Genomic DNA, 25,209 nt, shown 5'->3' with positions numbered 1-25,209 from the left:
CTCAGTGGATGTGAACTATATCATAGCATTGACGTATCATTTTACATTCATCATGCACTCAATTATCAAGGAAGCAAACGAGTATTTGAGGAGCAATGCAACGAAAAGTCAGATATCTTGCCTTTCATATTTTATGGCACACTTACTTTTCTAACAGGCTGGATTTAAAATTACTAGGGCAAAAATTTCATTCCAAGAGCATGCCAGGTTGAGTTCCCCCATAGGACTGTAACTTCAGCAAATGTTATGATCTATTGGTGTTTCTGTTTCAAGCCCAAACTTATTATCCTGTGTCATCTTTTATTTATCTAGAGTACAGAAATAGCTGGTACTATACTCCTCTGCATGTGGCTCACAGATAATGCACTCAATGCACACAAATATAATTTCACTAATTATTTATGTTATGTGATCCCATAGTTTGAAGAAGCTCTGAAAAGACATTGTTTTATAATGAGGTATGCCTGTTGTTTTAGGATAAACACCAATAAAAGACAAAAACATGGTGGCAGTGATACTGCTCCCATTTTCATTTTCTTGTTCAACACACCCCTTGGGAAACAGTAGCTGTTTATCTCAGCTTGGACAGTTTCATATACAGAGGCATAGTAAATATCAGCTACAGCTCTGGCTTATTTGCAGAGCAATAAAGAACTCAGTTTCCTTAAACACATTCATTTTGAGATTCAGATTTTAATTTTTTCCACATCAAATTAACAGGAAAGATCTCAGGGCAAAGCACAAGCTTGTCTATTTGTTAAAAAGTATAGCAAGATATTCCTTCAGACAAAAACCAGTGGGATTTCCCAGTTAGACTCTACAGGTATTTACAGAAGGGGGGGGGGGGGGGAAGTAGGATATTTTTTCTGTCTCATTAGTAAATAAATGAAAATAGAAACAAGACCCTTAAAAGAGCATCATCATGAAATTGGTGGCTCCATGTCTGAGCTCTCACTCAGAGTTTTCTCAGATTAACCCTCAGGTTAAATAAACCCAAAGCTCAGCAAAGAGGGTGCCCTTACATTCTCCCTAAGAAAAGCCCAGCTCCAAACCTGGGGAGAGGAGATGGATGAGGTGCACGATGCCAGCTTGGCATGCTGTGTTTAAAAAAGAATAGTTCATTCAGTGATGGTCCTGGCTCCACTGATATTTAAGCAACTGTCCTTGTGCTTCACAGTTTAATCCATGTAAGCATTAGCAGCATTGAAACCTATGACAACACAGGACAAGGAATGAAAAGGTACATGGAGGTGAGATAAAGAAGAACAAGCAGTAAATTTTATAGGAACAAACACCGCCATAGAAAACGCTGGGGGGAAAAAAAGAGTATTTTTAAAGTAATTTTCTTCTGTAAGGTCTAATTCCTACCCATCTCCAAAGTCAATTGACAAAAATCTTGAATTGCCAGAAAGTGCCTTGCTGAAATCAGAAAACTTTCACCCATATAATTAGTCATTTGAAAATACAGCATTAAACTTTCACAGTGCTTCACTTGATCAAAGTAATATAGAAACGCTAATATCCGGTATATAAATGTATTAATTTCTTTAACTGCATTAAAATATTTTGTCTTTCATGTTTGGTTCTATTTATTTTATAATTAAGTTCCTACAAGAAAAGAAGAGAGAGGGAAAGATGCCAATTAGAGTAGCCGCTGGGGGAAAGACAAGTAAGACTAGAGTTCCCAAGTCTGAGCATAATCAGCAGCAGAGATTAATAAATCTAATGCAGGGATAATTTTATTATCAAAGCAATTCAGTCGGAGGGAGAAGAGCTTCTGAGTAAAAATGACAAAACGCACAGCAAAGTAATCAGCTACTTAAGCAGACAGGTTGGTTTCTTTGCGTGAAAAGGTGAGTTTGAGGGGTAAATTAGTAGTGAACAGTCTGTTAATCTACTAGTCCTAAATCACAGTCTTTATGACCCAAAACAAGAAAACAAAATTTTCAAAATTAAAGTAGGAGTAAGAGAGATATATGTGTGTGTATGTGTGTATGTCTGTGTGTGTGTATATATATGAGAGAAGACTCATTTAATTCAGGTGTTCCCAAAAATTAGTTGTTTAGAGTGAACTCCAGAGTTGAAGAGGTGACATACATTTGTTTCCTGTATGGCATATTTAAGGTCATTTCACAGCCTTGTCAAGATTCAGAATGCATTTCCCTTACCAGAATTATAAATCTCTCCCTTGACCATAATTGCTAGTTATGTTTTGATCATAAGATGAGGGCTGTTCAACTGATATTTTGGAATACCATGCCGTATATGGGAATCATACCTCTCCCCAGTATTCACTCTTGGCTTGCTACAGCTAGGCTTGGGAGTTTCTGGTTGTGGCTTTTTTTAATTGGGTGGAAGAATTCATGAAATAATTACATTAATAATAATGTTGCTTAGTTGAACTGGGGATAATGGAGGAAAACAGCTGTGCAGTGAGCAGCAGAACTGTTGAGTCTTGGTTTCTGAAGGAAGACCTTTCAAAACCTTTATCCTTAACCATTGTAGATAGGGAAAAATTACTGCACAGCTCCTGCTGAATGAAACTCAGAGACGAGCTCTGCTAGCCATTCCCTCTGTGGCATCTCCAATTAACATCCTTCCTTCTCTCTCTCTTCAACTCTTGTCAGAAAGTAATTATTTCAAAGGCTTCTGCCCCACTGTGAAACTTGGCTGAAATTAGCGGATGGATGCAAACATGGTGAGGAGGAGGCTGAACAGTCCGCATGATTGTACAGTCCTCATTTCCATAGGAAATGAGGCCAGAAACATTTATATCTAGGTTGGTGGGATGAAGTCACATTCTCTACCTTTCTTTTCCCCACCCCACCAGGCTCCAATTCGCAGCTGTCCTTCAGCATCGCGTCCGGGGACAGCGCGGGGCAGTTCGGCATCAACAACAGCGGGGTGCTGAGCATCAGGCAGCCTTTGGACCGGGAAAGCCAGTCTTTCTACAGCCTCGTCGTGCAAGTCCATGACATGGCCCCTCTCCCGGCCTCCAGGTACACAAGCACAGCCCAAGTTTCAATTATTTTGCTGGACGTGAACGACAGCCCTCCAAGCTTTATCTCCCCGAAGCTGACCTACGTCCCAGAAAACACGCCAATAGATACGATTGTGTTCAAAGCGCAGGCGACTGATCCCGACAGCGGTCCAAACAGCTACATCGAATACAGTCTGCTCCGGCCTATGGGAAACAAATTCAGCATTGGCACTATTGACGGTGAAGTGAGGCTTACTGGGGAGCTCGACAGAGAAGCCGTGTCCAACTACACCTTGACTGTGGTAGCCACAGACAAGGGCCAGCCATCCCTTTCTTCATCTACAGATGTGGTGGTTATAGTCCTGGACGTTAATGACAATAACCCGCTTTTTGCCCAAAAGCTTTATAAAGTAGAGGTGGGGGAAAATACTTTGACAGGGACGGATTTAATCCAGGTGCTTGCTACAGATGGAGATGAAGGTACAAATGGCCAGGTCCGCTATGCCATCGTGAGCGGAGATGCCAATAATGACTTTCGGATCGATTCTGTGACGGGGGTGATAACAGTTGCCAAGCCTTTGGACAGAGAGAAAAAGCCCTCCTATACGTTGACTGTTCAGTCGGCTGACCGTGGGAGCAGCCCGAGGACCGATACCACGACAGTCAGTATTATTCTGAAAGATGTCAATGATTATATTCCCACATTTGAACTTTCTCCCTACTCTGTGAACGTCCCTGAGAATTTAGAGACGCTCCCAAAAGTTATTCTTCAGGTGAGCATATTCAGTAAATAAATATGTATCTCCTACAATTATTACCATGCCTCAGTATATGGTATTAATATAGTGTCTTTCCTCCAAAATTAAAAAGGTGCAAGACAATTGAAAAGTTGCCTCTTGGCTGTAGTCTAACGTGGTGGTTGTTGGCTTATTTTTCTTTTGGTTTGTTTGGGTGGGTTTTTTGTTTGTTTGTTTTTTTACCAAAAGTTTATATTATGCTTTGGAGTTTTGTTTGTATTTTTCCTACCTGTCTTCCTGCCTACACTGGGACTTTGAGTTTGCTTTATCTCTCATCTCAATTTCAACTTTCATGCCACAAATCTCTCAATCTGATCATTGCCTACATGGGATGAGGCTCTGTGCCAAACATTGAAAGAGCACTAAATGGATTCAGCTGGCAGGACATGCATGCTTGCTTTGCTACAGAGCTCAGCCTGTACCAGATCATCTGTGGTTTTCACTGAGCCCCAACATAGTCTTTACTGTGTAAAGTAATCAACTATTTAATATTTTCAAACTATGCTTTTAAGTCCATCACCACTGTGTTAAGTCATTTTTGCAATTACAGCTAATTTATACTAGCCCTTAAAGCATTTGAATTATTCAATCCGTTAATTTGGATTATTGTCATAGAGAATATTTCCTCTATCCCAATAAAATTTTACAGACCCTGCACTCATCAGTTGGTGATATTTCTTCCCATGTGTTTGCATTGCTTTTGTAGGTTGTAGCAAGGGATGATGATCAAGGCCTAAACAGCAAGCTTACTTATGTTCTGGTGGCTGGAAATGAAGAAGGAGCCTTTACTCTCTCAGCCAGTGGAGAGCTGTGCTTGGTGCAGAGCCTCGACCGGGAGGCAAAGGAGCAGTACATACTACTGATCACAGCTGCTGATGCAGGTAAAGCAAATGGGCAGTCTCTTCTAGTGAAAACCTCTTGTCACTTGAAAACATTGCATTCTGGGTAGAAAAGAAATATTTTCATGATGGTCTGAAACTTTAGCAGATGGAGATTGGTACCCAAGCTTCAGTTTAGATATCTGTGGGGAGAGCTGAGCTTACCTGATGTCAAAGGGAGTTTGGTTTCTGGAAATCAAGTTTTTATCCTTATGTCTAGTCGTCTGATATTAGTAGCACTCACTACAGATTTAGGTAGGTTGATTTTTGCCCTGCAGTAGTAAGTGGTCCTACCTAGGTCATAAGAGCCTCATGCATGGCAACAAAAAACAATATAAATGGCAATAAAACCCAATATAATGTTGTCATCAGAAATGTGCAGACAGGTCAAATCAGTGGCTGGAAAACAGCTATGGACTGCTCAGTTAATCTTACCAAAATCTTACCCCTGAAAAGTAATGGCAATTTACATTTCAACATTTTAATTTTCTGCTTTGCTCAACATCCAGTCATACGTTTGCTCCAAAATCCCAAATGTATTCCAAGTTCTCTCAGTTTAAAATAGGGCGTGAGATTTTGTTATGAAGATTAATTACAAGTGTCCAAGCACAAAATTTTGGTTGCAGATTTTGGTATGAACATTAGTAACGAAGACATCCTGCATCATATTCTGAACTGATCTCCAGTCCCCCACTGTCTGATGGACTTAATTTACTGCAGAATTGTTCTTACTTTCTAATAATAAAAATAGAAGCAAACCCAACTTGTTGACAAGTGGATACAATTTTGTTTTCTGCCATATTGTGTGCAGTATCTTGTGTCAGTGACAATATCTATGGCTTATATTTTCCTATTGCAGCAGTGCTCAGGTATTTCACAGTCTGAGCGCAGCTGAAGCCGTGAAACACAATTTTAGGACTTGACATATCATTTGTCTTGTACTTTGGCTAGAGATACTGTATGCTTTGTATTTTTTACACTGGCTTTCCATTACTCTATAGCTGCAAACTGCTCACTTGTGACTTGGACTTGCTTGGGCTTGAATGTCCTTATGTTCCTTCAGAAGCTGAGGCTGGATATGTAAGGGAAAGCAGATCCTTGACGTGTTTTTCCTCTCCCAGCCCAAGTTGGCAGGAGTCAGTTAGGACTGTACAGAACTTATTAGCTCTACATACAAGATGCCAGAAGTCTGAACTGATAAGGGGTGTCATACAGCCAAAAATTATTGTCCTTCTTGGAAGAAGGAGGGGAGCAAGAAGTCAATTGTACCCCATGCTTAGCACCGTGTGTAAGCCAAAAGCTTAACAAGAGCACAATCTTTTCCTAAACTCTGGTTCCTAAAAAATATGAAATCCAGGAGATTTACCCAACCATTCCAAATGAAAATATCTATTTGTGTTGGGAGATGTCTGAGTTTCAGATAATCCAGGAGACACTTCAGTACATGAAGTGTGCATGGGGCCTTTGCCGTAAGTGGCTGACAAGAACAGCAGCACGTTTTATTAGTTCCTGTGTTTAAACATGTAGATATTATGCTGATTAAACAGTGTTTGAAGCAGGTTTTTTTTTTTTTTTTAATTTGCTATGTTCTTATAAAGCTAACTCACAAGTTATGATTCCCTCTTATCAGTGTTAAAAGGTACTAGCAAAAGTGTTCAGAAGCAGATGTTCAGTAGTAACTTTAAGCTAAATTTAACTGTTCTACTGTGTTTAAGTTTACAATCTGACTAATCCGCAATTAGTGTGATTTGGTATAGTTTTCAACCAGCCTTGTGAATAACGTTAGATAATATCTGCTGATTAGACTGGAGACTTGCTCTAAATTCATGCCATCAATTTATGCATTTAAAACTGTGTTAGTCATGATATATCTAAACTAAAACATCACAGGAAAATGTCCAGCTTCTGTAGAAGTCAATGCCAAAACTTTACTTGATTTCGTGGAAGCAGGAATTGGACCGCAGTCATAATAGATACTTAAGTATGTAACATATTTAAAGTACTTGAAGAAATTCTAGGGGATCCCTGTGTTGTTGAATTAGTCATACTGAGTTCAAGCAGTCTAGATGGTAAAGAACACTCTGGCATATAATTTGTTGGAGAGCTCTTAAAAAGCCATGTTTGTCACAATAATGTGCAATAAATGGACCAAGTTACATGCTCTGCGATTTCTGTTGAGCTGCTTCTCAAATTTTATATCACTATAAATTACATTATCATACATAGAATGCACATGTACTTTTGTAGACATTTGGCAGCTGAGTTAGAAAAATATTATGTGGGAGGAAGCCTTTCTAAAAGAGTTGCAGCTTATCAGAAGAAAAATGTTATTACTTTAAAATATACAAAACAGTACAAAAGCTACCAGTATGGGCATGTGATGGATATCCAGGTGGTAACACACAGACCTTTGGTAGTCAGTGCCTGCTTCATTAAATCAGGCTGTTCTGGCTGTACTAGCAGAAAGATGGCAATGACACAATCTTGAAATGGGTAAGAAAAGTATTTTGAGTATTATGTTTTTGAGCAGCTGCTAAAGGTTTATAAAAGAAACTCTCACAGGCACGTCCAGCTCTTTGCCTAAGGTAATTATTTCTTTGGAGTGTCTTAGTTTGTATTTGTTTGATAATGCTTAGAAAGGATTTTGCGTAGAGACAATTCAACCAGAGACACACACAAAACAAGTTGTCCTCCTCTGTAGAAAAGCAGTGGCTGCCAAAATGTTGAAGAAAGCAGACTTGTCTGAAATTATCCCCATCCGTATTATCTTTGAAAATAAATCAAGGGAAAGGTATCATACTTTGCACTTTGAGTTTGGCTTTTATTAGCTATAATAAACAGTCTTTTGGATTGTCTCTAGCAGCCTGAGCAATAGTCTTGCCATATATGGTGTATCTTATTTAGGGTGGTTTTTTTTTAATAGACAAAAATCATGGTAGACATCCAGATGCAGTTAACTCTGGAAATGTCTGGTAGCACATAAAGGGCAAAATTCTGTCTGTTCAACCCACTTCCCATTTTTCTTAGGATCTGCATCTCAATTTTTGTAAGCTACACTGACTGGTTTAAAACATTAAAGGATGATATCCTGCTCCTATAGAAGTCTGTGCCAACTCTTCCCTTTCTTTCAAAGAAGCAGACACAATACATACTTAGAAGCGCCTTTAGACATAAGAACTGATGGATTCTCAACTTGGTTTTGGCTGTCTTCCCAATCTCCTTTTACATAATCAAGGATTTCTTACTTTTCTTATGTTTATTATCACTTCATCAACTTGTGACTGTGGTTCTTATAGTGTTACCCTAGCCTGTGTATGGGGAAGTTGATGGAAGAAGAAGGATTTTTAATTTTTCATTATTTTTATCTAGAGGTGTCAGTCCAATGTACTGAAAACAATCCGTGGCCTCAGAAGGGGCAGCCACTTTGGTAATGGCTGTTATTTCATCCTCAGTACCTTATGGGTTTTATAGCATGTATTGGCAGCACGTACAGTGAGTCTGTTTGTAGCAGGTGAGGGATTAGGACATCGCGAAGCAGGAGCCCGCATAGCGTTGAGACAGCAGAGCTGCGTGGGATGCGGCGCCCGTGCTGGCTCAGAAATCTCTGTGCTTTGTCACACCGTGCAGGCGTGCTCTTCCAGAGCCCGGATCTCAGTCCTGGGCACATGAGAAGAGTTGTTGAGTTATTAAGAGTTGAGCTGCTCCTAAGCATGCTGGGCAGGTCAGACGGGACCGCTGGTGGGACCACATGCACCAGCAAGGGAAATTCAGGCATTTGAGAAAAATGCTTTCCCAAGCAAGAGCTCCCCTCAGGCACATAGAAGTCAGTCATGATATATGCATTGTTCTGGCTCTGGCCCAGCTATTCCTTGGCCTTGCCTGCTAATCCTCCACCCAGTCTTCAGGGTAGATCTTGGGTCGGCAGAGAGTCTTCCCTCTCCTCTGAGGGAGGGAAAAGACTGATAAAATGTTTTCTGGCGCTTGGCTCGTGATTTGTGGCTATGCAGCTTGCTTCATGCCCAGTTTTCACAAGACAGTCTGCACAAAGGTTCTTGATTTCAACTTTGTTTTATCATCACTCTTCCCTCACTTCTGCACTTCCACCCTGCTCTAACTTCTGCTGGGTCTCGGATACCAGACTTCTGCTCTAGGCCGTGGAGATTTACAAAGACACACAAAGCGTCCATTGCTAGGAACAGTCAGCATCTTCCAGAGCTGTACACCTGTAGCTTTGATCGAGAAATAAAACAGAATTCAACTCCAAAGTTCACCCATCCCAATTTAGAGCCCCTCTTGCAGCACAAGCTGTAAGACCAGAGTGCATGAGTTATAAATATAATGACAGGGAAAATGATGGACTGTGGAATAACATGATAGTGTTTAGATTGCAGATGGTCCCCCAAAATGTCTGCTAACATAAACGCCAAGAAATCTACATGCAAGTATTTGAATGTGTCTTTATGGGTCTGTTTCTACCACATAAATCATTTGTTTTGCTTCGCTATGCCCTTCTTCATGGCAAAATGGTTGGGAAAACAGGCTTTCTAAATTTTTTTTTCACCCCATCTGGTAGGGACACAGCGCTGGGTAAACATTCAGTTCTGGCACCATAACAAGAACTGGTGCAGCCGCTTTTATCATCCCTGTCTTTAACTCTTTTAGCAATTTTCTGGAGAAAATGTTAGCATTCCAACAGTCCTCCTCCTTTTATTTATTGGTTGCAGGGACGTCAAGTAGCACATCTGGAAACCTGCTAGCTGCCCAGGACTACTGTTTAAATAAACTGCAACCACCATCTCTTGCTTTGGTTGGTCAGAATGGCACGTTGCCACAATAAAACCAAAATCAAAATGTGATGTTTCTAATTAGAAGCTGTGTTCCTGTGGGTTTTTAAAATTTTTTAAAAATAATCTATTTACTGATTTAGATAAATAGTTCTGAAAGAAATGAACCAGTGGGCTGATTATTATATTTAGTTAGCTGTTTTTGGTATACATCCCTGGCCCGTATGCAAAACAAGCATATGTTTTTTCTTTAGAAAATGTTGGTCCCTGACTTATGCATTCCTTCCTTCAAGAATGCAGGAGGGCAACCAAGCAGAGAGGTTATATCCTCCTCAGGAATTCTTTTTTGAGATAGGCTTTTGGTTCCCTTCAATCCTAAAATCAAATGAAATCTGACAATGTAGTTGTATTGGTTTTTAAGACATTTTAAGATATTTCCCAGTTTGGGGTGAGAAGTAAAGGACAACTGTATTTTCTAGTAATGGTAAGAAAGAGTCTCGAGGGTTAACATTGTGTGAGATTTATGTGACTGGGCTTAAGGACGTTTATACTCATTCTGTTTTCTTAGCATACATTGTATTTCTACTTAACAGGCAGTCTACAGTGTGAAAGATATTGCCTTAAGAGAATGAGTTGTATTTTCAAAACAAATTTAGCTGTTTTTAAATCTTGGTGCTGTCAAAACAAAAAAGCAACTCACAAATTGCAGTTAGAAATGTCCTGTTTTCCATGCTTTCTGTGTTATGTCTAAATATACACATCGCTTCAGGCTTCAGTGAGCTAAACGAACCTGACGTATGCTTACCTTGGTGCTTAGCAGTTTACATAATGATTGCTGTCTTCTGTGGTCTTGTTTTATGCCACAGTTGTTTCAAAATGAATATTGTTTTCTGGCCCAGCTCCATTTATTTCCTTGCCCTTATGGAAGCTCTTCCTCGTCTCAATGCTGTCTGCTTGAGTCTAGTTTTACTGGTTTACTATTTTACTAGTTTTATTATTTTTGCTCTTTTAATACTGGTACTAAAGCTATCGTTTTAGTAGTTTTGCATGATTTTTTTAATTTAATTCTAAAAGTCGCACAGTGGGAGAAGTGAAATGGTGACAGACTCATCAGTGAGTTCATAGTGTTCATTTTGTCTTACCATCATCTAAAATCAGGAGAGAAGAGAATTGAGAGTGGCTTTTTGTAGTTGTGGGAAGCTAATACCAGGATCTTAGCCTTTTACAGAGCCTAGAAACTGTTAGCACTTTTTAATTTTTCTCTAGAAGACAAAAGCTCAAAAAGCCATTTAGGAAGCAGGTTTATGGGCAAGTCAATCCGATGTCCCCTGGAGAGTAATTGTCAAGGAAGAGAGGGTATCCATGTCTGTATGATGTGACACGTGTAGTCCCCAAAGGAGGTGAGGGCTTTAGCCCATCCCTTCAGAGGACCGCCCCACGAGATGCACAATCCAGCCCCCGAATACCATTTAGTCTTCTATTTGGACTTAAACCTTCATTATTAGATCACTATTTTCAAAATAATTCAGTGAGAGCTTCTGGGCTAAATCCAAGCATGTATGTTCTCAGGGGTGGGGTGTGGGAGAGATATATGTTCAGGTTAGCAAAGGGCTCAGGCTGGCCAGCACAAGCTGAAATATCTGTGAAAACAATGAAAGTTAGTTTTTTCACTCAGGTTAAAATCATGGACAGAACTTCAGCTTTGAAACCAACTCAAACTGATGGTGGATTTTATTTAGACAAGGCAATCAGTTAGAAATGCATGTTAAAGATGTTTATTCTCTCTAGTTCAGATGTACTTGAGAACTTTTCTAAAAGTCCTCAGTTTAAGTGTATGCCTCTCCTTTCAAACATTTCTCATGTGCGTAATTCCCTTTCTACTCTCCGTTGGGATCATGGAGAATCCAGCGAGTAATTGACAGACTTATTTAGGATGGGATAAACTGCTTCTAGCTCAGGTTTGTTGGGTAAGCTGTTCTTCATTTCACTGCATTCAACAACATAAAAAGAAGGGAAATTATTTTAAATAATGTAAGATCTTCTAATTTGTTGTTATTAATGTATATATAAAATTGACCAATTACTAAACTATAGCCTTTAGAAGTATTATTCTTTAGAAACAGGTCTTCAGAGATTTTGCATTGACAAAGACATAGGCAAGAAGGTTCAGAAATTGGGGTGTTGGGAGAGACCCAGCTACGGCAGAACTGACATGGGAGGGGGGCATCAAGCACAGTGTGTGCATGTTTGTGCTTTGCAATATAAAAACCTGCAGACTATCCTCACAAAAAAATAGTAATGTTATTCAGGTCCAAGTGATGTTGAGGAGAACTCCATAGGTTCTACCCCAGCACGGACGCAAATCCTGCGTTTGTTTTGTTGGCTGTTTTGTTTGTTGTTTTGTTTTTTTTTTTTTAACAGACAAGCAGAATCCTAATGATGTTAATGTATTTTTCCTCTTCTAGAGTCTAGGAAAGCATAAGATAAGATGTTGTATCACAGCCAAAAGTTTTAGCCTCTCTACAGACATTCTTGGAATTACAGTTGAAAATATCAAGTTTTATTAGGTAACTAAATCTTCTGCCTCTTTGCATCCCTCATCAGTAAAATAAATCCAGACTATTGGTAGGAACATCATTATTTATTAAGAATTTTTGGTTAGTTGTAAATGTTGGTGAGCATTGTTGTCTCTTTCAGGGAACATAATTTTATGCCACCTAAAAAGACTGAGTGTAGGTGACGATCTTTCTTATTCTATCAAGCTACCTCATCGCTAATGAGGTCAACAGGAATATCCAGTAATTCAGTGCTGTTTCTCATCATCCAGAGTTTCTTACAAGAACCTTGTAAAAATAACAAAGGAAAAAATAGAAATAAAGGGCTACAAATACCAGCTTTGCCAGAGATGCGTGTGCCATGAACTGTTAAAGCTGATTTCTGCTCCTTCTTAAACGGTTAATCTAATAAAAATCAATTAGCATCATCAGTAATGCAGGATTACGGGTTTATTTGATTAAAGTTTGAAATATTTTCAGTCATAAATGATAGAAGTATTGATCTATGGTAAGCTGAGATCAACTGTACTATGTACTGTACTGTATGGAAGACATAATTCAAAGAAGTTCTTACCACTCTTTTTCAAGTTGCTTGTCTGCTTGGTAGGGATATTTTTTCTCCTATATTTCCATCCACGTTGGGATGGAAATTTCTATTGCACAGTTGGGAAAAAGTCTTTTCTTGCTTTGGTTGAAATACCATCGTTTTCTCAAGTTGTGTGATTATATCTTGTGTTGATTTCTTGAATGTCACCCTCATGTTCACAAAAGACTTGTAGGCACTTACCATAATATGTAGCAAATATGAATGGGATGCAGTCACTTTAGGAGCCTGCTCAAATTAGTGTGAAGTTCATTAAATGAGCCAGTTATCACCATGATCCTCAGTCTCAACTCACATGCATGGTCTTAAGATCTACTTCTCCTCTCAGCCCTACCACTATTGCAGTACGGCTTTAGTCAAAGTAGTCAGTTAGGCACTGCTACCAGTAAACAGTTTACTGTGAACATACAGAGTGGGAGTGATGAAAAAGTGAGAATTGAACATACGAACTATGCCAGAGCAGTTCAGTTTTCATTGAATTTTGCCATGGTACAGAAAAACACTGTGCGGTATTGATCCAAATGAATGAAAACGTGACTGTCAGATCTTTAAGCTGTCTTCACTGTTGTCCTGACCTTTTTTTTGCTTTACTATTACTTCTTAACTCCTTGGTGCTAGCTTGAGGGGAGAAAAAACAGGTGTATCTCTTTGAGAAAAGTTTGAGGTAGATTTACTTAAACTGGAAAGCAAGCTAAAATATAATGCTGAATATGTAGGATTCAGTAGGCGATCAAAAATTTCAAGGAAGAAAAAATTGTCAGTTTGTAAATTTGCAGGCTGTTGCACTTCCTCTCTTATCTCTTCATTCATGCATCTTGCTATGATTAGTTTGGAAGTTTTAAATGAAAATTAATTTAAAATTATTGTCCTTCTGCTTACATCGTTTTTATATGAAATTCTACTTCAACTGTGCTAATGAGTTCGCTGAATCTAATCTGTTTTGCAGAATAAGATAACTAGAGTAGTCATTATGCTATGCAATTTCTCAGCCTTTGAGAAATACTAAGATTTTTCCAGTCTTGGTGATCTGAAACCATTTTTTAAATTAAACGTTACACCTTATAAATTCAAAGTCTGCTAGCTCATTCTTCAAATACAAAGCTACAATTTCAGAAAGCCTTAATTGCAAGGATAAAACAAGTAAAACATGCACATATGGCCTGATCACTTATCCTGCTGGTTAATCTTCACTATTTATACAGAGTGTTTTTAAAGCATAATTCAAAATCATGCATTACAGGAATTTCGCTGTGGGATATTCAGGAGTCACAAGCAGTCAAAAATTGCCTTAGTCAGCAGTCTCTGCAGGAGCCAGCTTCTCTATTTTTTCGGTTTACAGCAATAACTTATAACAAGGAGAAGTAATTTGTTGGGTTTAAAAAAATATTTTTTATAATGTCTCTGCCTTTCTTTTAAGTTGCAGTTCCACTTTCTTTAAGTCTTACTGTGGTCACCAGAGGCCTTGGTGGTGCACATGGTCATGCCAGAACCGCCTGCAGCGTGGGCACAGGGAGATGCACCCTTATGACCAGCCATTTGCCAGGTTTTGTTATGAGGATTGTATTCAGCTGTGAAAAATTTTCCTTAAAGATTCGTTTTCTGAAGCATATTTGGAAGAAGGCACCTTCTTGCTCTGGAAATAAATGCAGTTCTGGCTAAGAAACCTGTGATACCTGCATGTGTCTTTCCTGAGCACTGTCTCCAGTGTCCTGTACCTTTGATGGTAATAGATTACAAGTGTATGTCAAGGGGTTTGTGGCACATGGGATTAATGCTTGTGCCTTTCATGGAAGGAGAACGAAACCTGACAGCCAAGTTGCTAACTGGCATCTGCCTATGTCAGCAGCCCTGTACCCAGCTTACGCCATGGGCGGTGGAACAGAACTCTTTCAGCCTTTCTTTCATACGTTTTGAAATTTGCTAAACAAAAGCGGCAATAGGGAAAAATGCTAAACTGGAGGAATATATTATCTACCATTTTTCAGATGTGTAAGTGATAAGTTTATGATAATGTGCATGCGTACGTGTAGAATGAGATTGTTAGGTGGAACAGCTTGAAGTTGTGCTAAATATATACTATACTTTTGCTTTATTGAATGTGTTTTGTTCTCAGTCTGTATCTGTGTTCCAGTAGGTCCAGCTCTGTAATAGTGCCGTAGCTTTTTTTTTCCTCTCTGGGTAAACAGCTGCAGGGAACTTGTTCTGATGAGCAGATCAGAGGAAGAGAACAGGGACAGGGAAATGTGTATATACAGCAGAGGACTTAAAACTGTCTTTGTATGTGTGTGCAAGCCCCATCCTTTCAACAGCATGTCAAATGTATTGCAATGTCATGTTGCCCCCGCTGTGAAACTGCAAAGCTTAGTGAATTCATAGGATGCAGTCAGTTAGGAATTTTGATAGGAAACTATCCAAATTTAAAAATCACATGGATAAAACCAGATGAGAGATCCCATCTTGCATCACTACTTGGGACAAGAATTTCTTTTGCACTGTCAAAACCTGTGTGAATATATGTGTTTGTGCACATGCATCAGCCCAAGCATGGCTGGACATGTCATTGCTTGAACAAGGTCGGACTCTGTCTGGTGATTTTTAAAATTTTTTTTTTTTTTTTTTTTTTTAACTTTTGATGGCTTACGTTCCCAAATTTAGGTCTTTTGCTCCCAGCTTCTTTAGGCTGGTAGATGAGGGAGGCTATTGAGGTTTCTAATATCTGATGCAGTACAGAAAAATGTTTTTTCTCTTGTCAGATAGTCCTCGCACAAGTGCAGATCTATCCCAACAGTACCCTTGTTTTTTACAAGTACAAGTTCTGTTAAACCAGCTTTGGGAACAACTACTACTGTGTACCTAACTAGGAGAAAAACTCAGATTTGACACACTTAGAAATCTGGAAGATCTGGGTTCCTGCATGGTCTCATTCACTAGTCACCTGCTGAACTGAATGAGAGTAGGGCTAGCTTCTAAGTTTTTTATTATGTTTGTTTATTAACTGCTTATTCCAGCTTTTGTCTCTAATATACTAGGCTTACCAGTTTTTTGAGACTTAGTGTGGAAGCCTGTAGTGAAAACCTGAGTAAGAGGAAAATAAAACACAATGAACATATCCAGCCAGGACGAATATTTGTGGTGCAATCCTGTAAAAGGAGTACTTATTTTTCTCATTTCACATACACACTTTCTTTTGTGTTCTGGGTAAATAAGTTAATTTAAGGTCATCCATGTTTCAAATCAAGCTTCGTGTGCACTAGAAATCCAAAGCATAATGCAAGCTAGTTGCGTTTTAACTTACTCTAGCTCCATATTTATTTTAAAACTCACCAGTTGTGTGAGGCTCAGCACACTCTGTCTGCATTTAAATGCATTTAGAAAGATTGTCTGCTTTATGGTGAGAAAGGCCTTGTTTACTTGAGTGAAAAAGTTAATGCTCTGTAATAACACATACAGCTTCTAGTCCTGGGACTCATTCACTGAGTGTTTGACTGGAGAAGTGAAATCCGCTTTGTTGCAAAGCAACACATTTCAGTGAAGCAAAAATTCCATTTCTGTTAAATCGCTTTCCAATTTTCAGGATAATGATGTGTTTAATTTACCACAAAACATGGTAAACTGCCTGCAGTATGAGTTTCGATTAGTCATTTAGATTCATTTTATTTAAGTCTAATCCCTTTTTTTTCATTTTAGAGACATGTATCTATAGTTTTTTTGCTTAAGTTTATTGTTATTTTTCCAGCACTTAATTTTGATATTTTAATGCTGGCAAAAACTTTGAGTTCCTGGTTTCTGAATGGAATGATGGTTTTACTATCTGCTGTGCTAACCACGGAACAGACAGGACCCAGCAGCCATTAAAGCTTCAAACGATACGTGGATAACGTGCCGAACACATTCTCCTATTTCTCATTTTTACTGTGAGCCATACAGTACCACACAACCGAGATAATTTCCAATAGCATCATCTTTTCCTGACTTTTCTTGAAGAATGTAAATGGCTTTGCAAGTTTCCTTCAATTGTTTTCTTTTACTTCTCCAGTCCACTGAGTACTGTGATCATTCCTCACTCGTGCTGGTGTCCAGCTATGGTGTGGTGAGCTGAACATATGCTGGAGCAGACGGTGCCGTGTGTTTGGGGATTACAGGGAGCTGAGATAGTTTACCATCCTCATTCCCCAGGACAAGGGTGCCTGAAGATAGCAGGTGGTGCTCCCTTCTTCTAAGGGTGCACGAGTAGGTCAAGGCGAAAGCACTCTTTAGGTGCATCCCTTTCGGATGACTTCATGGCTCGTAAGCATTAGCACAAATTACGGGAATGAGTGACTTACGATGAGTTCACCCAGAAACACGTATTGTCCTCTCTTTGCTGGTTATCCTGCGTTTGGGAGGTAGAAATTGTCAGGTTAAATGATATTTCTCCTCAGGGTCACCTTCCTGCAGTTCTTCTACTTGCATTGGTGCACATAGCCAATATTTTTCATCCCCCTTCTCCTGAATGGGGTGAGCAAAAGGTCGAGAGGGCTCACTATTACTTCTAAGTGACATTTCCAATGTCATCATATTTTTGTGGCAATCAGTTGCAAACAAGCGTTGGTGAGTGGGGAGGAAGACCAGCTTGTAGGTCTTTGCCAGTCCCGCCTTGCTGGGAGAAGAGAGGTCCTGCCCCCGTGCTGCTGCCTACCCACCCCACGGTCCCCCACGGCTGTTTCTTCATGTCTCCTCCTCAAATGTCCTGTGCAGAGAGGGGAGCCACAGCCCAGCGCTCGCCAAGCCCGAGGCGGCCTCTTGTAACCTCCCCCTGTAACTTGTTCTCCACCATGGGCCTCCTAGGAGCAGGCTCCCAAGGTCTGCTCCTTCTCTTTATCCTCAGACACATGTTTACTTGCAGATGTAAGCAAAAAGCTTAAATTTTTGGAAGAACATCCGTGGGAAGCAGTTTTCTTCCTGAACTCAGCGTTACTATTTTGACACTATCCCAGGTTAATCTTTATTTCAACAGTGACATGTGGACATTTGTGGGACTGTCTGCTTAGTGTATATGTACAGCTGTCACCTAGAAAATAAACTGTTCGATTCATAGAAACAGACCACAGCACACAGAGATGGGAAACTCAAAATAATAATAATAATAATAATTAATGTCATCGTCTTTTAAATTTCAAAGGTTTGGTGCTCACTGAATAGTCTATCCGTTCTCTCCCATTTAGTTCGCATAGTTAACTTTATGTTCTCCAGTTATTAATCATTTGATGGTTCTTTCATTCCTCCGCCTTTCTAGAAAAGTTTTTTTCCACATTGATATCCTAAGCTTCTGTGAGACATGGTATTTTGGGATTTGGGAAAAAAAAAAACACCTAGTAGTAATATAGCACTAGAGAAATGCTCTAAATAAGAGGTGTCTGACAAAGAAATAGTTGCTGCTTCTGCTGAAAAATAGTGCAGACTATTATGAAAAATTGGTAGAAATTTTAGCGCAAGTTCATGGAGGGAAAAGTGTGTGTTTCTTTGTGGCTCTAGCCCTCAGGGCTGTTTGTAAGGAGTACTCAGAGGCTTGTGTGGCTGTGTACAGCAGTTTTATATAGGTTGTAACATGTCTGGTTTATTAAAAATGGTTTAGGGGCATCTTGAGTGTTTGGCTAATATTGCAGAATTTACACAAAATTTACTACACTTATTTATGCAAAATATGAAGTGCAGTTGGAAGAAAAAAGGGATGATGCTCTAGCATAATAAGAATAACTGACTTGGGGAAGATTTGCTATCGAAGCAAAACTAAGAAATCTGGGAACTCAGCCTGACCATGGAAACTACTTCTCTCACCACAAATATGACATGTACATTTTATGAAACCTACTTACTACCAGGGGCCAAATTCTGTGGTCCTTATGCAAGCACAACTTTCACTGCAAGTTCACTGAGGACGATAGAATTTGGCCCAGAGCTATTTCTTTTCCATAGAAAATTACTTCATTTGTAATTTCCTCTTCTTATATTTCTCAGTAACTGCAGAAATGTGAGCTAGTCATTTAATTTCAAGTGAGTAAAAGCTTTGAGGGCTCGCTGTAAAATTGCAACTTTATCTTTCAGTGTAATAGAATAAAGGAGTAAATTTGTGGACGTGCTATTTTGCTTAGAGGAAAAAACCATATTTGGATAACTACACAGACAGGAAACCAATGTAGATGCGTGAGTTTTTCCATCTAAGTAAAATGAGAAAGATTTTGGGGTTTGAACTGAAGAGCAGTGACTTGGGATGTTACAAACAGCTGAATTAATATTGGACTTCTGGGATGTTTCTGCGAGCACAATGCAGCCACAAGCTAGCGCTGAATGAGGTCGGAGTTACTTACGTTACCCTAGCTAATTTTATTAGTATGGTGCTCAGGCTTGGCTGGTATATTCACTTCTCTGAGGCTAATGTAAATACGGCTATACTGTGCTGTGCAGTGCCTTGTGGACGCAGCCAGTGGGGAAGTGGAATTGGAGAATAATGGCATGGAATATATAGGGGTCTGAGGCGAGGGCTGGGATTTGACCCTTGGAGCGTTTGTTTGGTACCCTGCAAGTTCAGGTTCCTAAGAGAGGAAAGGGGGCCAGGGCTGGTTGGAGTCCAATGGCTGAGTCAAAAGCTGCTGCTATCCGTGTAGTCCTGAGCAGAAGAATATCCATAGCCCATAAGCAGCCATTACGTCTGGCATCCCTTTTGACCATTTTCATTATATGACCAAAGATTTAATAGCCATGCAGGAGAAAGAACAAACCCATTGTAGCATTTTGCTGCTAGTGTATGCCCACGTGCTGCTTCGCCAGCAGACACGAACACGTTCTTCCTATTCTCCTCTCTTCACCAGTCCTGCGAGCGTAGCTAGCATGGCACCGAGCCTGATCTTGGTGCTCCCAGCCGGGACAGGGCCAGCCTGCGGAGCTGCACTGGAGCTAGTCCCAGTATCCCAACGTTGGCTTACCTCTAAAGGTGCGGTTTGGAGGAGCTGCTACTGCAGTTCATTTTTGTGAATAAACCAACAGCGTGAATTTTCTGGCTTCGGCATTTTGTGTTAGCAAATACATTTAAAACAATGAGTTTCAGGTTTTAGCTGTAAGTTAGCTTTCCTTTCCAGACTGAATTGTGTTACTGATGCTCTTTGAATGTGACTTACCCAAGATTAATTTCTGAATTATGTATAAATTGTTTAATCACCTGTGAAACTTAACAACTTTCAACTTTTCATTTCATTAGCTGTGAGGTGAATGTCAATTAAATGTGTTTGGAAGGCCAGAGCTTGATGACACATGCAGCAAACACCACTGAGGACTCTGTTTCATTTAATGCAGTAATAATAAACACTCCACGGGCAATATTTCAGCAATCAAGAACGTTTTTGCAGTCTTTTCTATCTATAAGTGTTTGGCTAAATGACAAAATTGGGGGGACAGGTAAAAAATGAGTCAGACTTATTGCCTTAATGTAACCTTCCTGGCTGAAAGTATATTAATTGGCAAAATGAATTACCTCAGACTAGAGCAGAGAAAGGCCTCCATTGTGCATGGCTATGGCATGAAACCTATACTCTTTGGCTTGCACTTTCTTTCCTTGGTTTCGTGATCTGTCCCGTCTGATCAGCAGGCTTCAGCGTCAGCCTTGCAAGATTTATAGCACCTTTCAATTGGGAGCTCTTTCGTTCAGTCCATTTTTGCATTAAGCCAAGTTACTTTGAAGTATTTCGCAGTGAAAAACCTCCTTCCTTTGCCGAAGCCGCTCCCAGCTTCTTCCTGCGATGCAGCGTGGTGACACTTCAGCCTGCAAGGGTTAACATGTCGTCAAATAGGCCGTTGTTTCTTCTTTTATACAAGAGCTCAATGCCTGGAGCCCTTGCCAGGACCACATGAGACCCAAGAGCAGAGCCTACCTCCTTCCCAGCCCTAAGGTTGAGGTCCAGCAATAACCTCGGGTAGCAGCGACCCAATCATCTGCTGGGATGGAAGGACAAGGGCAGTCACACGGGGGCTGCCTGGGTTTCATCAAGTGACAGCTCCGTGTAATATGCTTGCCTTGCGGCAAGGACGCGAACCAGTCTCTGGCCCAAAGTATTTCATCATCATTGCTTTTTTCCCGCTCCAGCAAACGATGAATTACTGTATCTGCTTGAGATTGAAGGGGAAAGCGACACAATCTCGGGTAAAACAGGCATGGTCATCATCTGTCTTTTGAGTAAAAGGGGCCATAACTAATGTGTTTTATGCTCCACTATCACTTCCTCCTTCTCCTTTTCGTTATGTATTCAAAGAAAGGAATAATCCCATCTTTTTCAGGGACCCTCAGTGAAGAATTTGGTTAGCAGAAGATGTCTTGCTGATTCTTGGCTGAAAATAAGTGTAATAGACTGGCAAAACTAACTTGTAAAACTCTTCATTGTCTTTTTTTGGATTTGACAAAGGAAAAGCTTAAGAGAATAAATACAGAGAGACTGCACATGAATAAGCATGCTATTTCTCACTTGTTTCTGCTCATCAGAGTTAAGTATTAGAATAACAAGGAGGATGAAAGCCGTAGGTTAAATAAGTTCACGCCGATTTCCCGTCAGCCAATATCTCATCCGAGCAAGCATTATTTGCTGCTATAGATGGTTGCTTCTGCAGAGAAATTGAGTCTGAACGGGGCTGGAGACTGTGCAACCTTCTCACCCACTCAGAGAAGGTCTCCCCAGGTCAGGGCCACGACCGGCAGTGGAAAAGCCGCGCAGAAAGCTGGGGTTTGCCACTGTTTCCGCTCTATTTGTTCTGTGGATAGATAAATTGAGGGCTGGAGTTTTCATGGCTGTCAGTGTGCCACCTTTGGGCGTCTTCTTTTAGCGAAATAGGAAAGTCAACCACATCTTCAAATTGGACCTAATTGTTACAGGAAGGCTTCTAAGTGGTTCCAAGACCATTTTTTTCCGCTGAGTTTGTATTACAAAATATTTCTGGAATTAGATGGAGCAAGAAAAATAACAACTTCCTTTTTATTTCTTTTCTTCCTTTCACAACTTGTACTTTATGTCAAGATGCCTTTGAAACAAATCTGACCCTGTCCTGTATGTTGAATTGGCTTTCTTGCTCTGTGAACTGTGACATGCTCAAGTGCTAGGCTTTAAATCGGGGATGGCAGACCTCGGATTAGCATGGTGGTATTTGTAACCTCTAGCATTTTGTATCCCGCTTTCCCACAGGGTCTCCTGCCCTCACTGGCACTGGAACCATTGCTGTCATAGTGGATGATGTCAATGACAATGTCCCCACATTCGCCTTTAACATGTATTCTGCCACTGTTCTGGAGGATGCACCTACAGGGACGGATATTTTGCTCGTAAACTCCTCAGATGCTGATGCTTCTACAAATGCTGTTATTAGGTAGGTTGTTTACTGTTGCTGTATGTAATACTGCCTCATACCTTGCCTGAAGATTTTTTTTTTTTACCCCAGTGTCCATCACCAACATGCTATAAAGCTGTAAGACACCAAAGGACAGCTGTATATGTGTAGCTAGATTATTTCAGTAAATCTGTCCTTTTTTGTTGTTATTTATAGGCTTTTAGAATTATATTAAGGACAAGCAGAGTCGCAGTGTTATTGTAGTTTTTTACTAAGTGAAAAGCAAACGAGTTTAACTTGCACTGGAGTGTAATTTTTAATAGCCTATATTTATATTTCCCAATAAGTGTAGAGGTAGATGAATTAAAAAAATAAAAAACAAAGAAATCCTGAAACTCCATATGATATAATAAAGGGATTAAGCACTTCAGCTTGCAGTCTTTATATATACACATTCTCTGCATAAAGAAATATGTTATAGGCTGTGAATGATCATTCTTACTGACTGCCATCAGCTTGTGTAGCCTTTGGAAAGGCTTTTGCCTTCTATTTAGCATAGCTTTTAGAGTTGAGACCTTATAGTGAAGGATATAGTTAATAAATGTAATACAAATCTTTTAAAAAGTATTCCTGAAGAAGCTAGAAACCATTGTTCTTGGAGGCTGACAGACTACTTTAATATTAATTGAAGGAGTTTTCAGGAGGGGATTGGTGGGGAAGAGGAAGATGTACTTTTCAAACGTCATTAACGAATTTGCTACAAAAGCTGACTTTGGGGCAGAGTTAAATAATAATATTTTTTTTCCTCACTTATATTCAAATGAAACCACTCATGCTAAAAAAGGTACAGAATGTATTTTGCAGCTCTAGTCATCTTTAAACTTTAATTTTTAATCTAGGCAAATCTAGAAATCAGGTATCACTTTTTTGCATAAAAATGTCCAAACTAGTGGATAGAGTTAATTTTGTGATAGCATACATATGTTTGGGGAAGGTTTCAGTATCTTATTTTGAACCTTAAATGGCTTTTCAAACCTAACTGTAATGACTGCTTATGCAGACTTGGATACATTTATAATAAACTAGCCAAACAGGTACAGTTTCACCCAACATGCTAATACACGTGTTATGGGAGACACCGCGGACCACTGAACCACTACTTGCCTTGCCGCTGCATTCACGTCTTTTCGTGTAGTAAGCAATTTTCACTGAAAGCCAACATATTTCTTGGGTAAACTTATTGTAAGTTAATGTCTTCAGCTTAGATTAAAATTACACAAGGTGAGGTGTAAAATTTATCCCATTCGGAAAAACCAGTAAAAAGTTAGAATTTGGCATTTTTGCTTTAAATGCCAGATGGTTTGCACAGCTCAATTGATGCAACTTAACTGGGCACTGGGCTGAACACTGGCCATTCCCAATTTCCCAGACAAGAGTAATGAAGATGCTGAGTGGCAGTGACAAGCTGAAGATTATCCACTGAGGACTGATTTATTGTGACTGGAATACCAACCAGATTTGTATTAGTTATTAATCGGAAGGCCACGTAGGTAATCCCATCACATTTCACTACTGTGACTGCAAACACCAGTATCTCTGTTTCCAAACTTACAAAACAGGATATAAAGTAGCTTCATTATTTACTTTTATTAGTTCACCTCAGTTCATTCTTCAGAGTGCATAAGAATATCACTGTGGTTGTCATGTTTTTAAAAAAAGGAAGTAAAATAAAACAGGTCTATGTTATGGCAAAGCAAGTGTGTATAACATACTGTAATATTTTATTTCCAACTAGCTACAAGCCAAAAATAGAAACTTGATGTTTTGGCATCTTTAAATATTTGAAAAGCATCCAAAATTACCATTTATTAAATTGCGAAACAATGAAGCCTTTAATTCTATTCACTCTCACGCTAAGAAACTATTTCTGGCAAACTCCTTTAGAAAAAAGAATTCCATACAAAGCATGAATGATTGTCATGATTGCATCCCATAATCAGAAATTATCAGGGTGCTCTCGGATTTCTTTAGTGTCGTTGAATTACTTTAATATCTCTGCCATTAGTCTTTGTCATTCACTCAGTACCTCATAGTGAAATAGTTGATAAAAATATTTTTTTTTCCTTCATAAGTAGCTATTTAAAAATTGTTTTCAGGTTTTGTTTCACACTTTTTAGACTCAGGAACATACTTTGTTTTTCTTGGACAGAATTTGTCCAGATTCAGCACTTAGAGTAATGCAAATCTTAAAATACAGCTGGTATTACAAAACTGGCAAAAGCCAGAGGGACCAGAACACGTAAGGGCTTCTTGTCAGAGGTGTTGAGCACTCAGAACTCCTTTCCAGTCTTGTTAGAGCCTGTTTCAAAATCAAATCTTTGGTTTCCAAAGATGGTATGTAAAATCCTCTGCTAAAATTTTCATGTAAAGTCAAAAAATGGACTGTACCATGCAAGAAGTAGATAATCTTCTGCAAAATTGTTACATATCCATACGTGCTGACTCTTTTTCTCTTATTTCTGGTGATAACCTGTGAAGTCATTAAAGGAGGCTGATGAGGTTGTTAATGGCAATGCACACTTGAGCAGCCTTGTTAAAGATAGCGTAGATAAGAGGGGTCAGCACACACTAGTCAAAAGGCCAGATTTTAAGTGCTTCAGTCAAATTCCTTTTATGCTAGTTGTCACTATTAAAGTTTCAGGGGGTTGGAGGTTTTTTTTGGCTTGGGTTTGGAATTTTTTTGTAACTATGCTAAGACACACATTGTCCATTTGGTTTGCATGCAGTTGTACTCAGATATAACTCAGAATATCCTATGGCAAATGTAGTATGTCTTTATTATCTTTTTTTTTAAAAAAAAGGTTTTCATAGCATCTTTCCAATGCTAAAACTTGAGCCATTCTATATATCTGCAAATACAGAAGAGAAAGACCCTGTCTTCTGCAACACATCACACAGGGTTAAAATATTGCAAATCAGGCAAAATTTACCTGCGCTGCTGGTATTTAGGGAGATTTAAGCGGTGCTTTAGGCTTTGTGCACATTCTTTCCACCTTAGATGCACGTTGCTATGGCTGGAGAATAATTACATAAGGCCATCATATTATATCATAATTAAGCAATTAAAGTATGCTCATGGCATTCTGTAGAGATTAATGACTGAACAGGAGAAGTTGCCACAGTTTATTACACAGGCTGGCTGTCAATTCCCTCAGTAAAGCTTCTGGCCTGGGTTATTATTTCTGTCATAACCTATTCTGATTTTA

The 25,209-nt window shown here is 39.4% G+C and overlaps 1 protein-coding gene across 1 annotated transcript in view; it reads left to right on the top strand.

The window, feature by feature from the left end:
* FAT4 (FAT atypical cadherin 4) overlaps positions 1 to 25,209 on the top strand; it is a 147,477-nt gene that overhangs the window by 84,420 nt on the left and 37,848 nt on the right. The window contains exons 5-7 of the mRNA XM_087737872.1: positions 2,831 to 3,753; positions 4,484 to 4,658; positions 21,802 to 21,982. Coding sequence (XP_087593998.1) covers positions 2,831 to 3,753; positions 4,484 to 4,658; positions 21,802 to 21,982 — 1,279 coding nt within the window. The remainder of the gene's footprint in view (positions 1 to 2,830; positions 3,754 to 4,483; positions 4,659 to 21,801; positions 21,983 to 25,209) is intronic.

This window comes from Nipponia nippon, unplaced genomic scaffold, assembly GCF_047370975.1.
Source record: "Nipponia nippon isolate SJK-2023a ecotype South Korea unplaced genomic scaffold, ASM4737097v1 scaffold_6, whole genome shotgun sequence".
In the NCBI taxonomy this organism is placed as follows: Eukaryota; Metazoa; Chordata; class Aves; order Pelecaniformes; family Threskiornithidae; genus Nipponia; species Nipponia nippon.
Note: the sequence above shows the minus strand (reverse complement) of the source record. Positions and strands in the feature narration are given on the sequence as shown.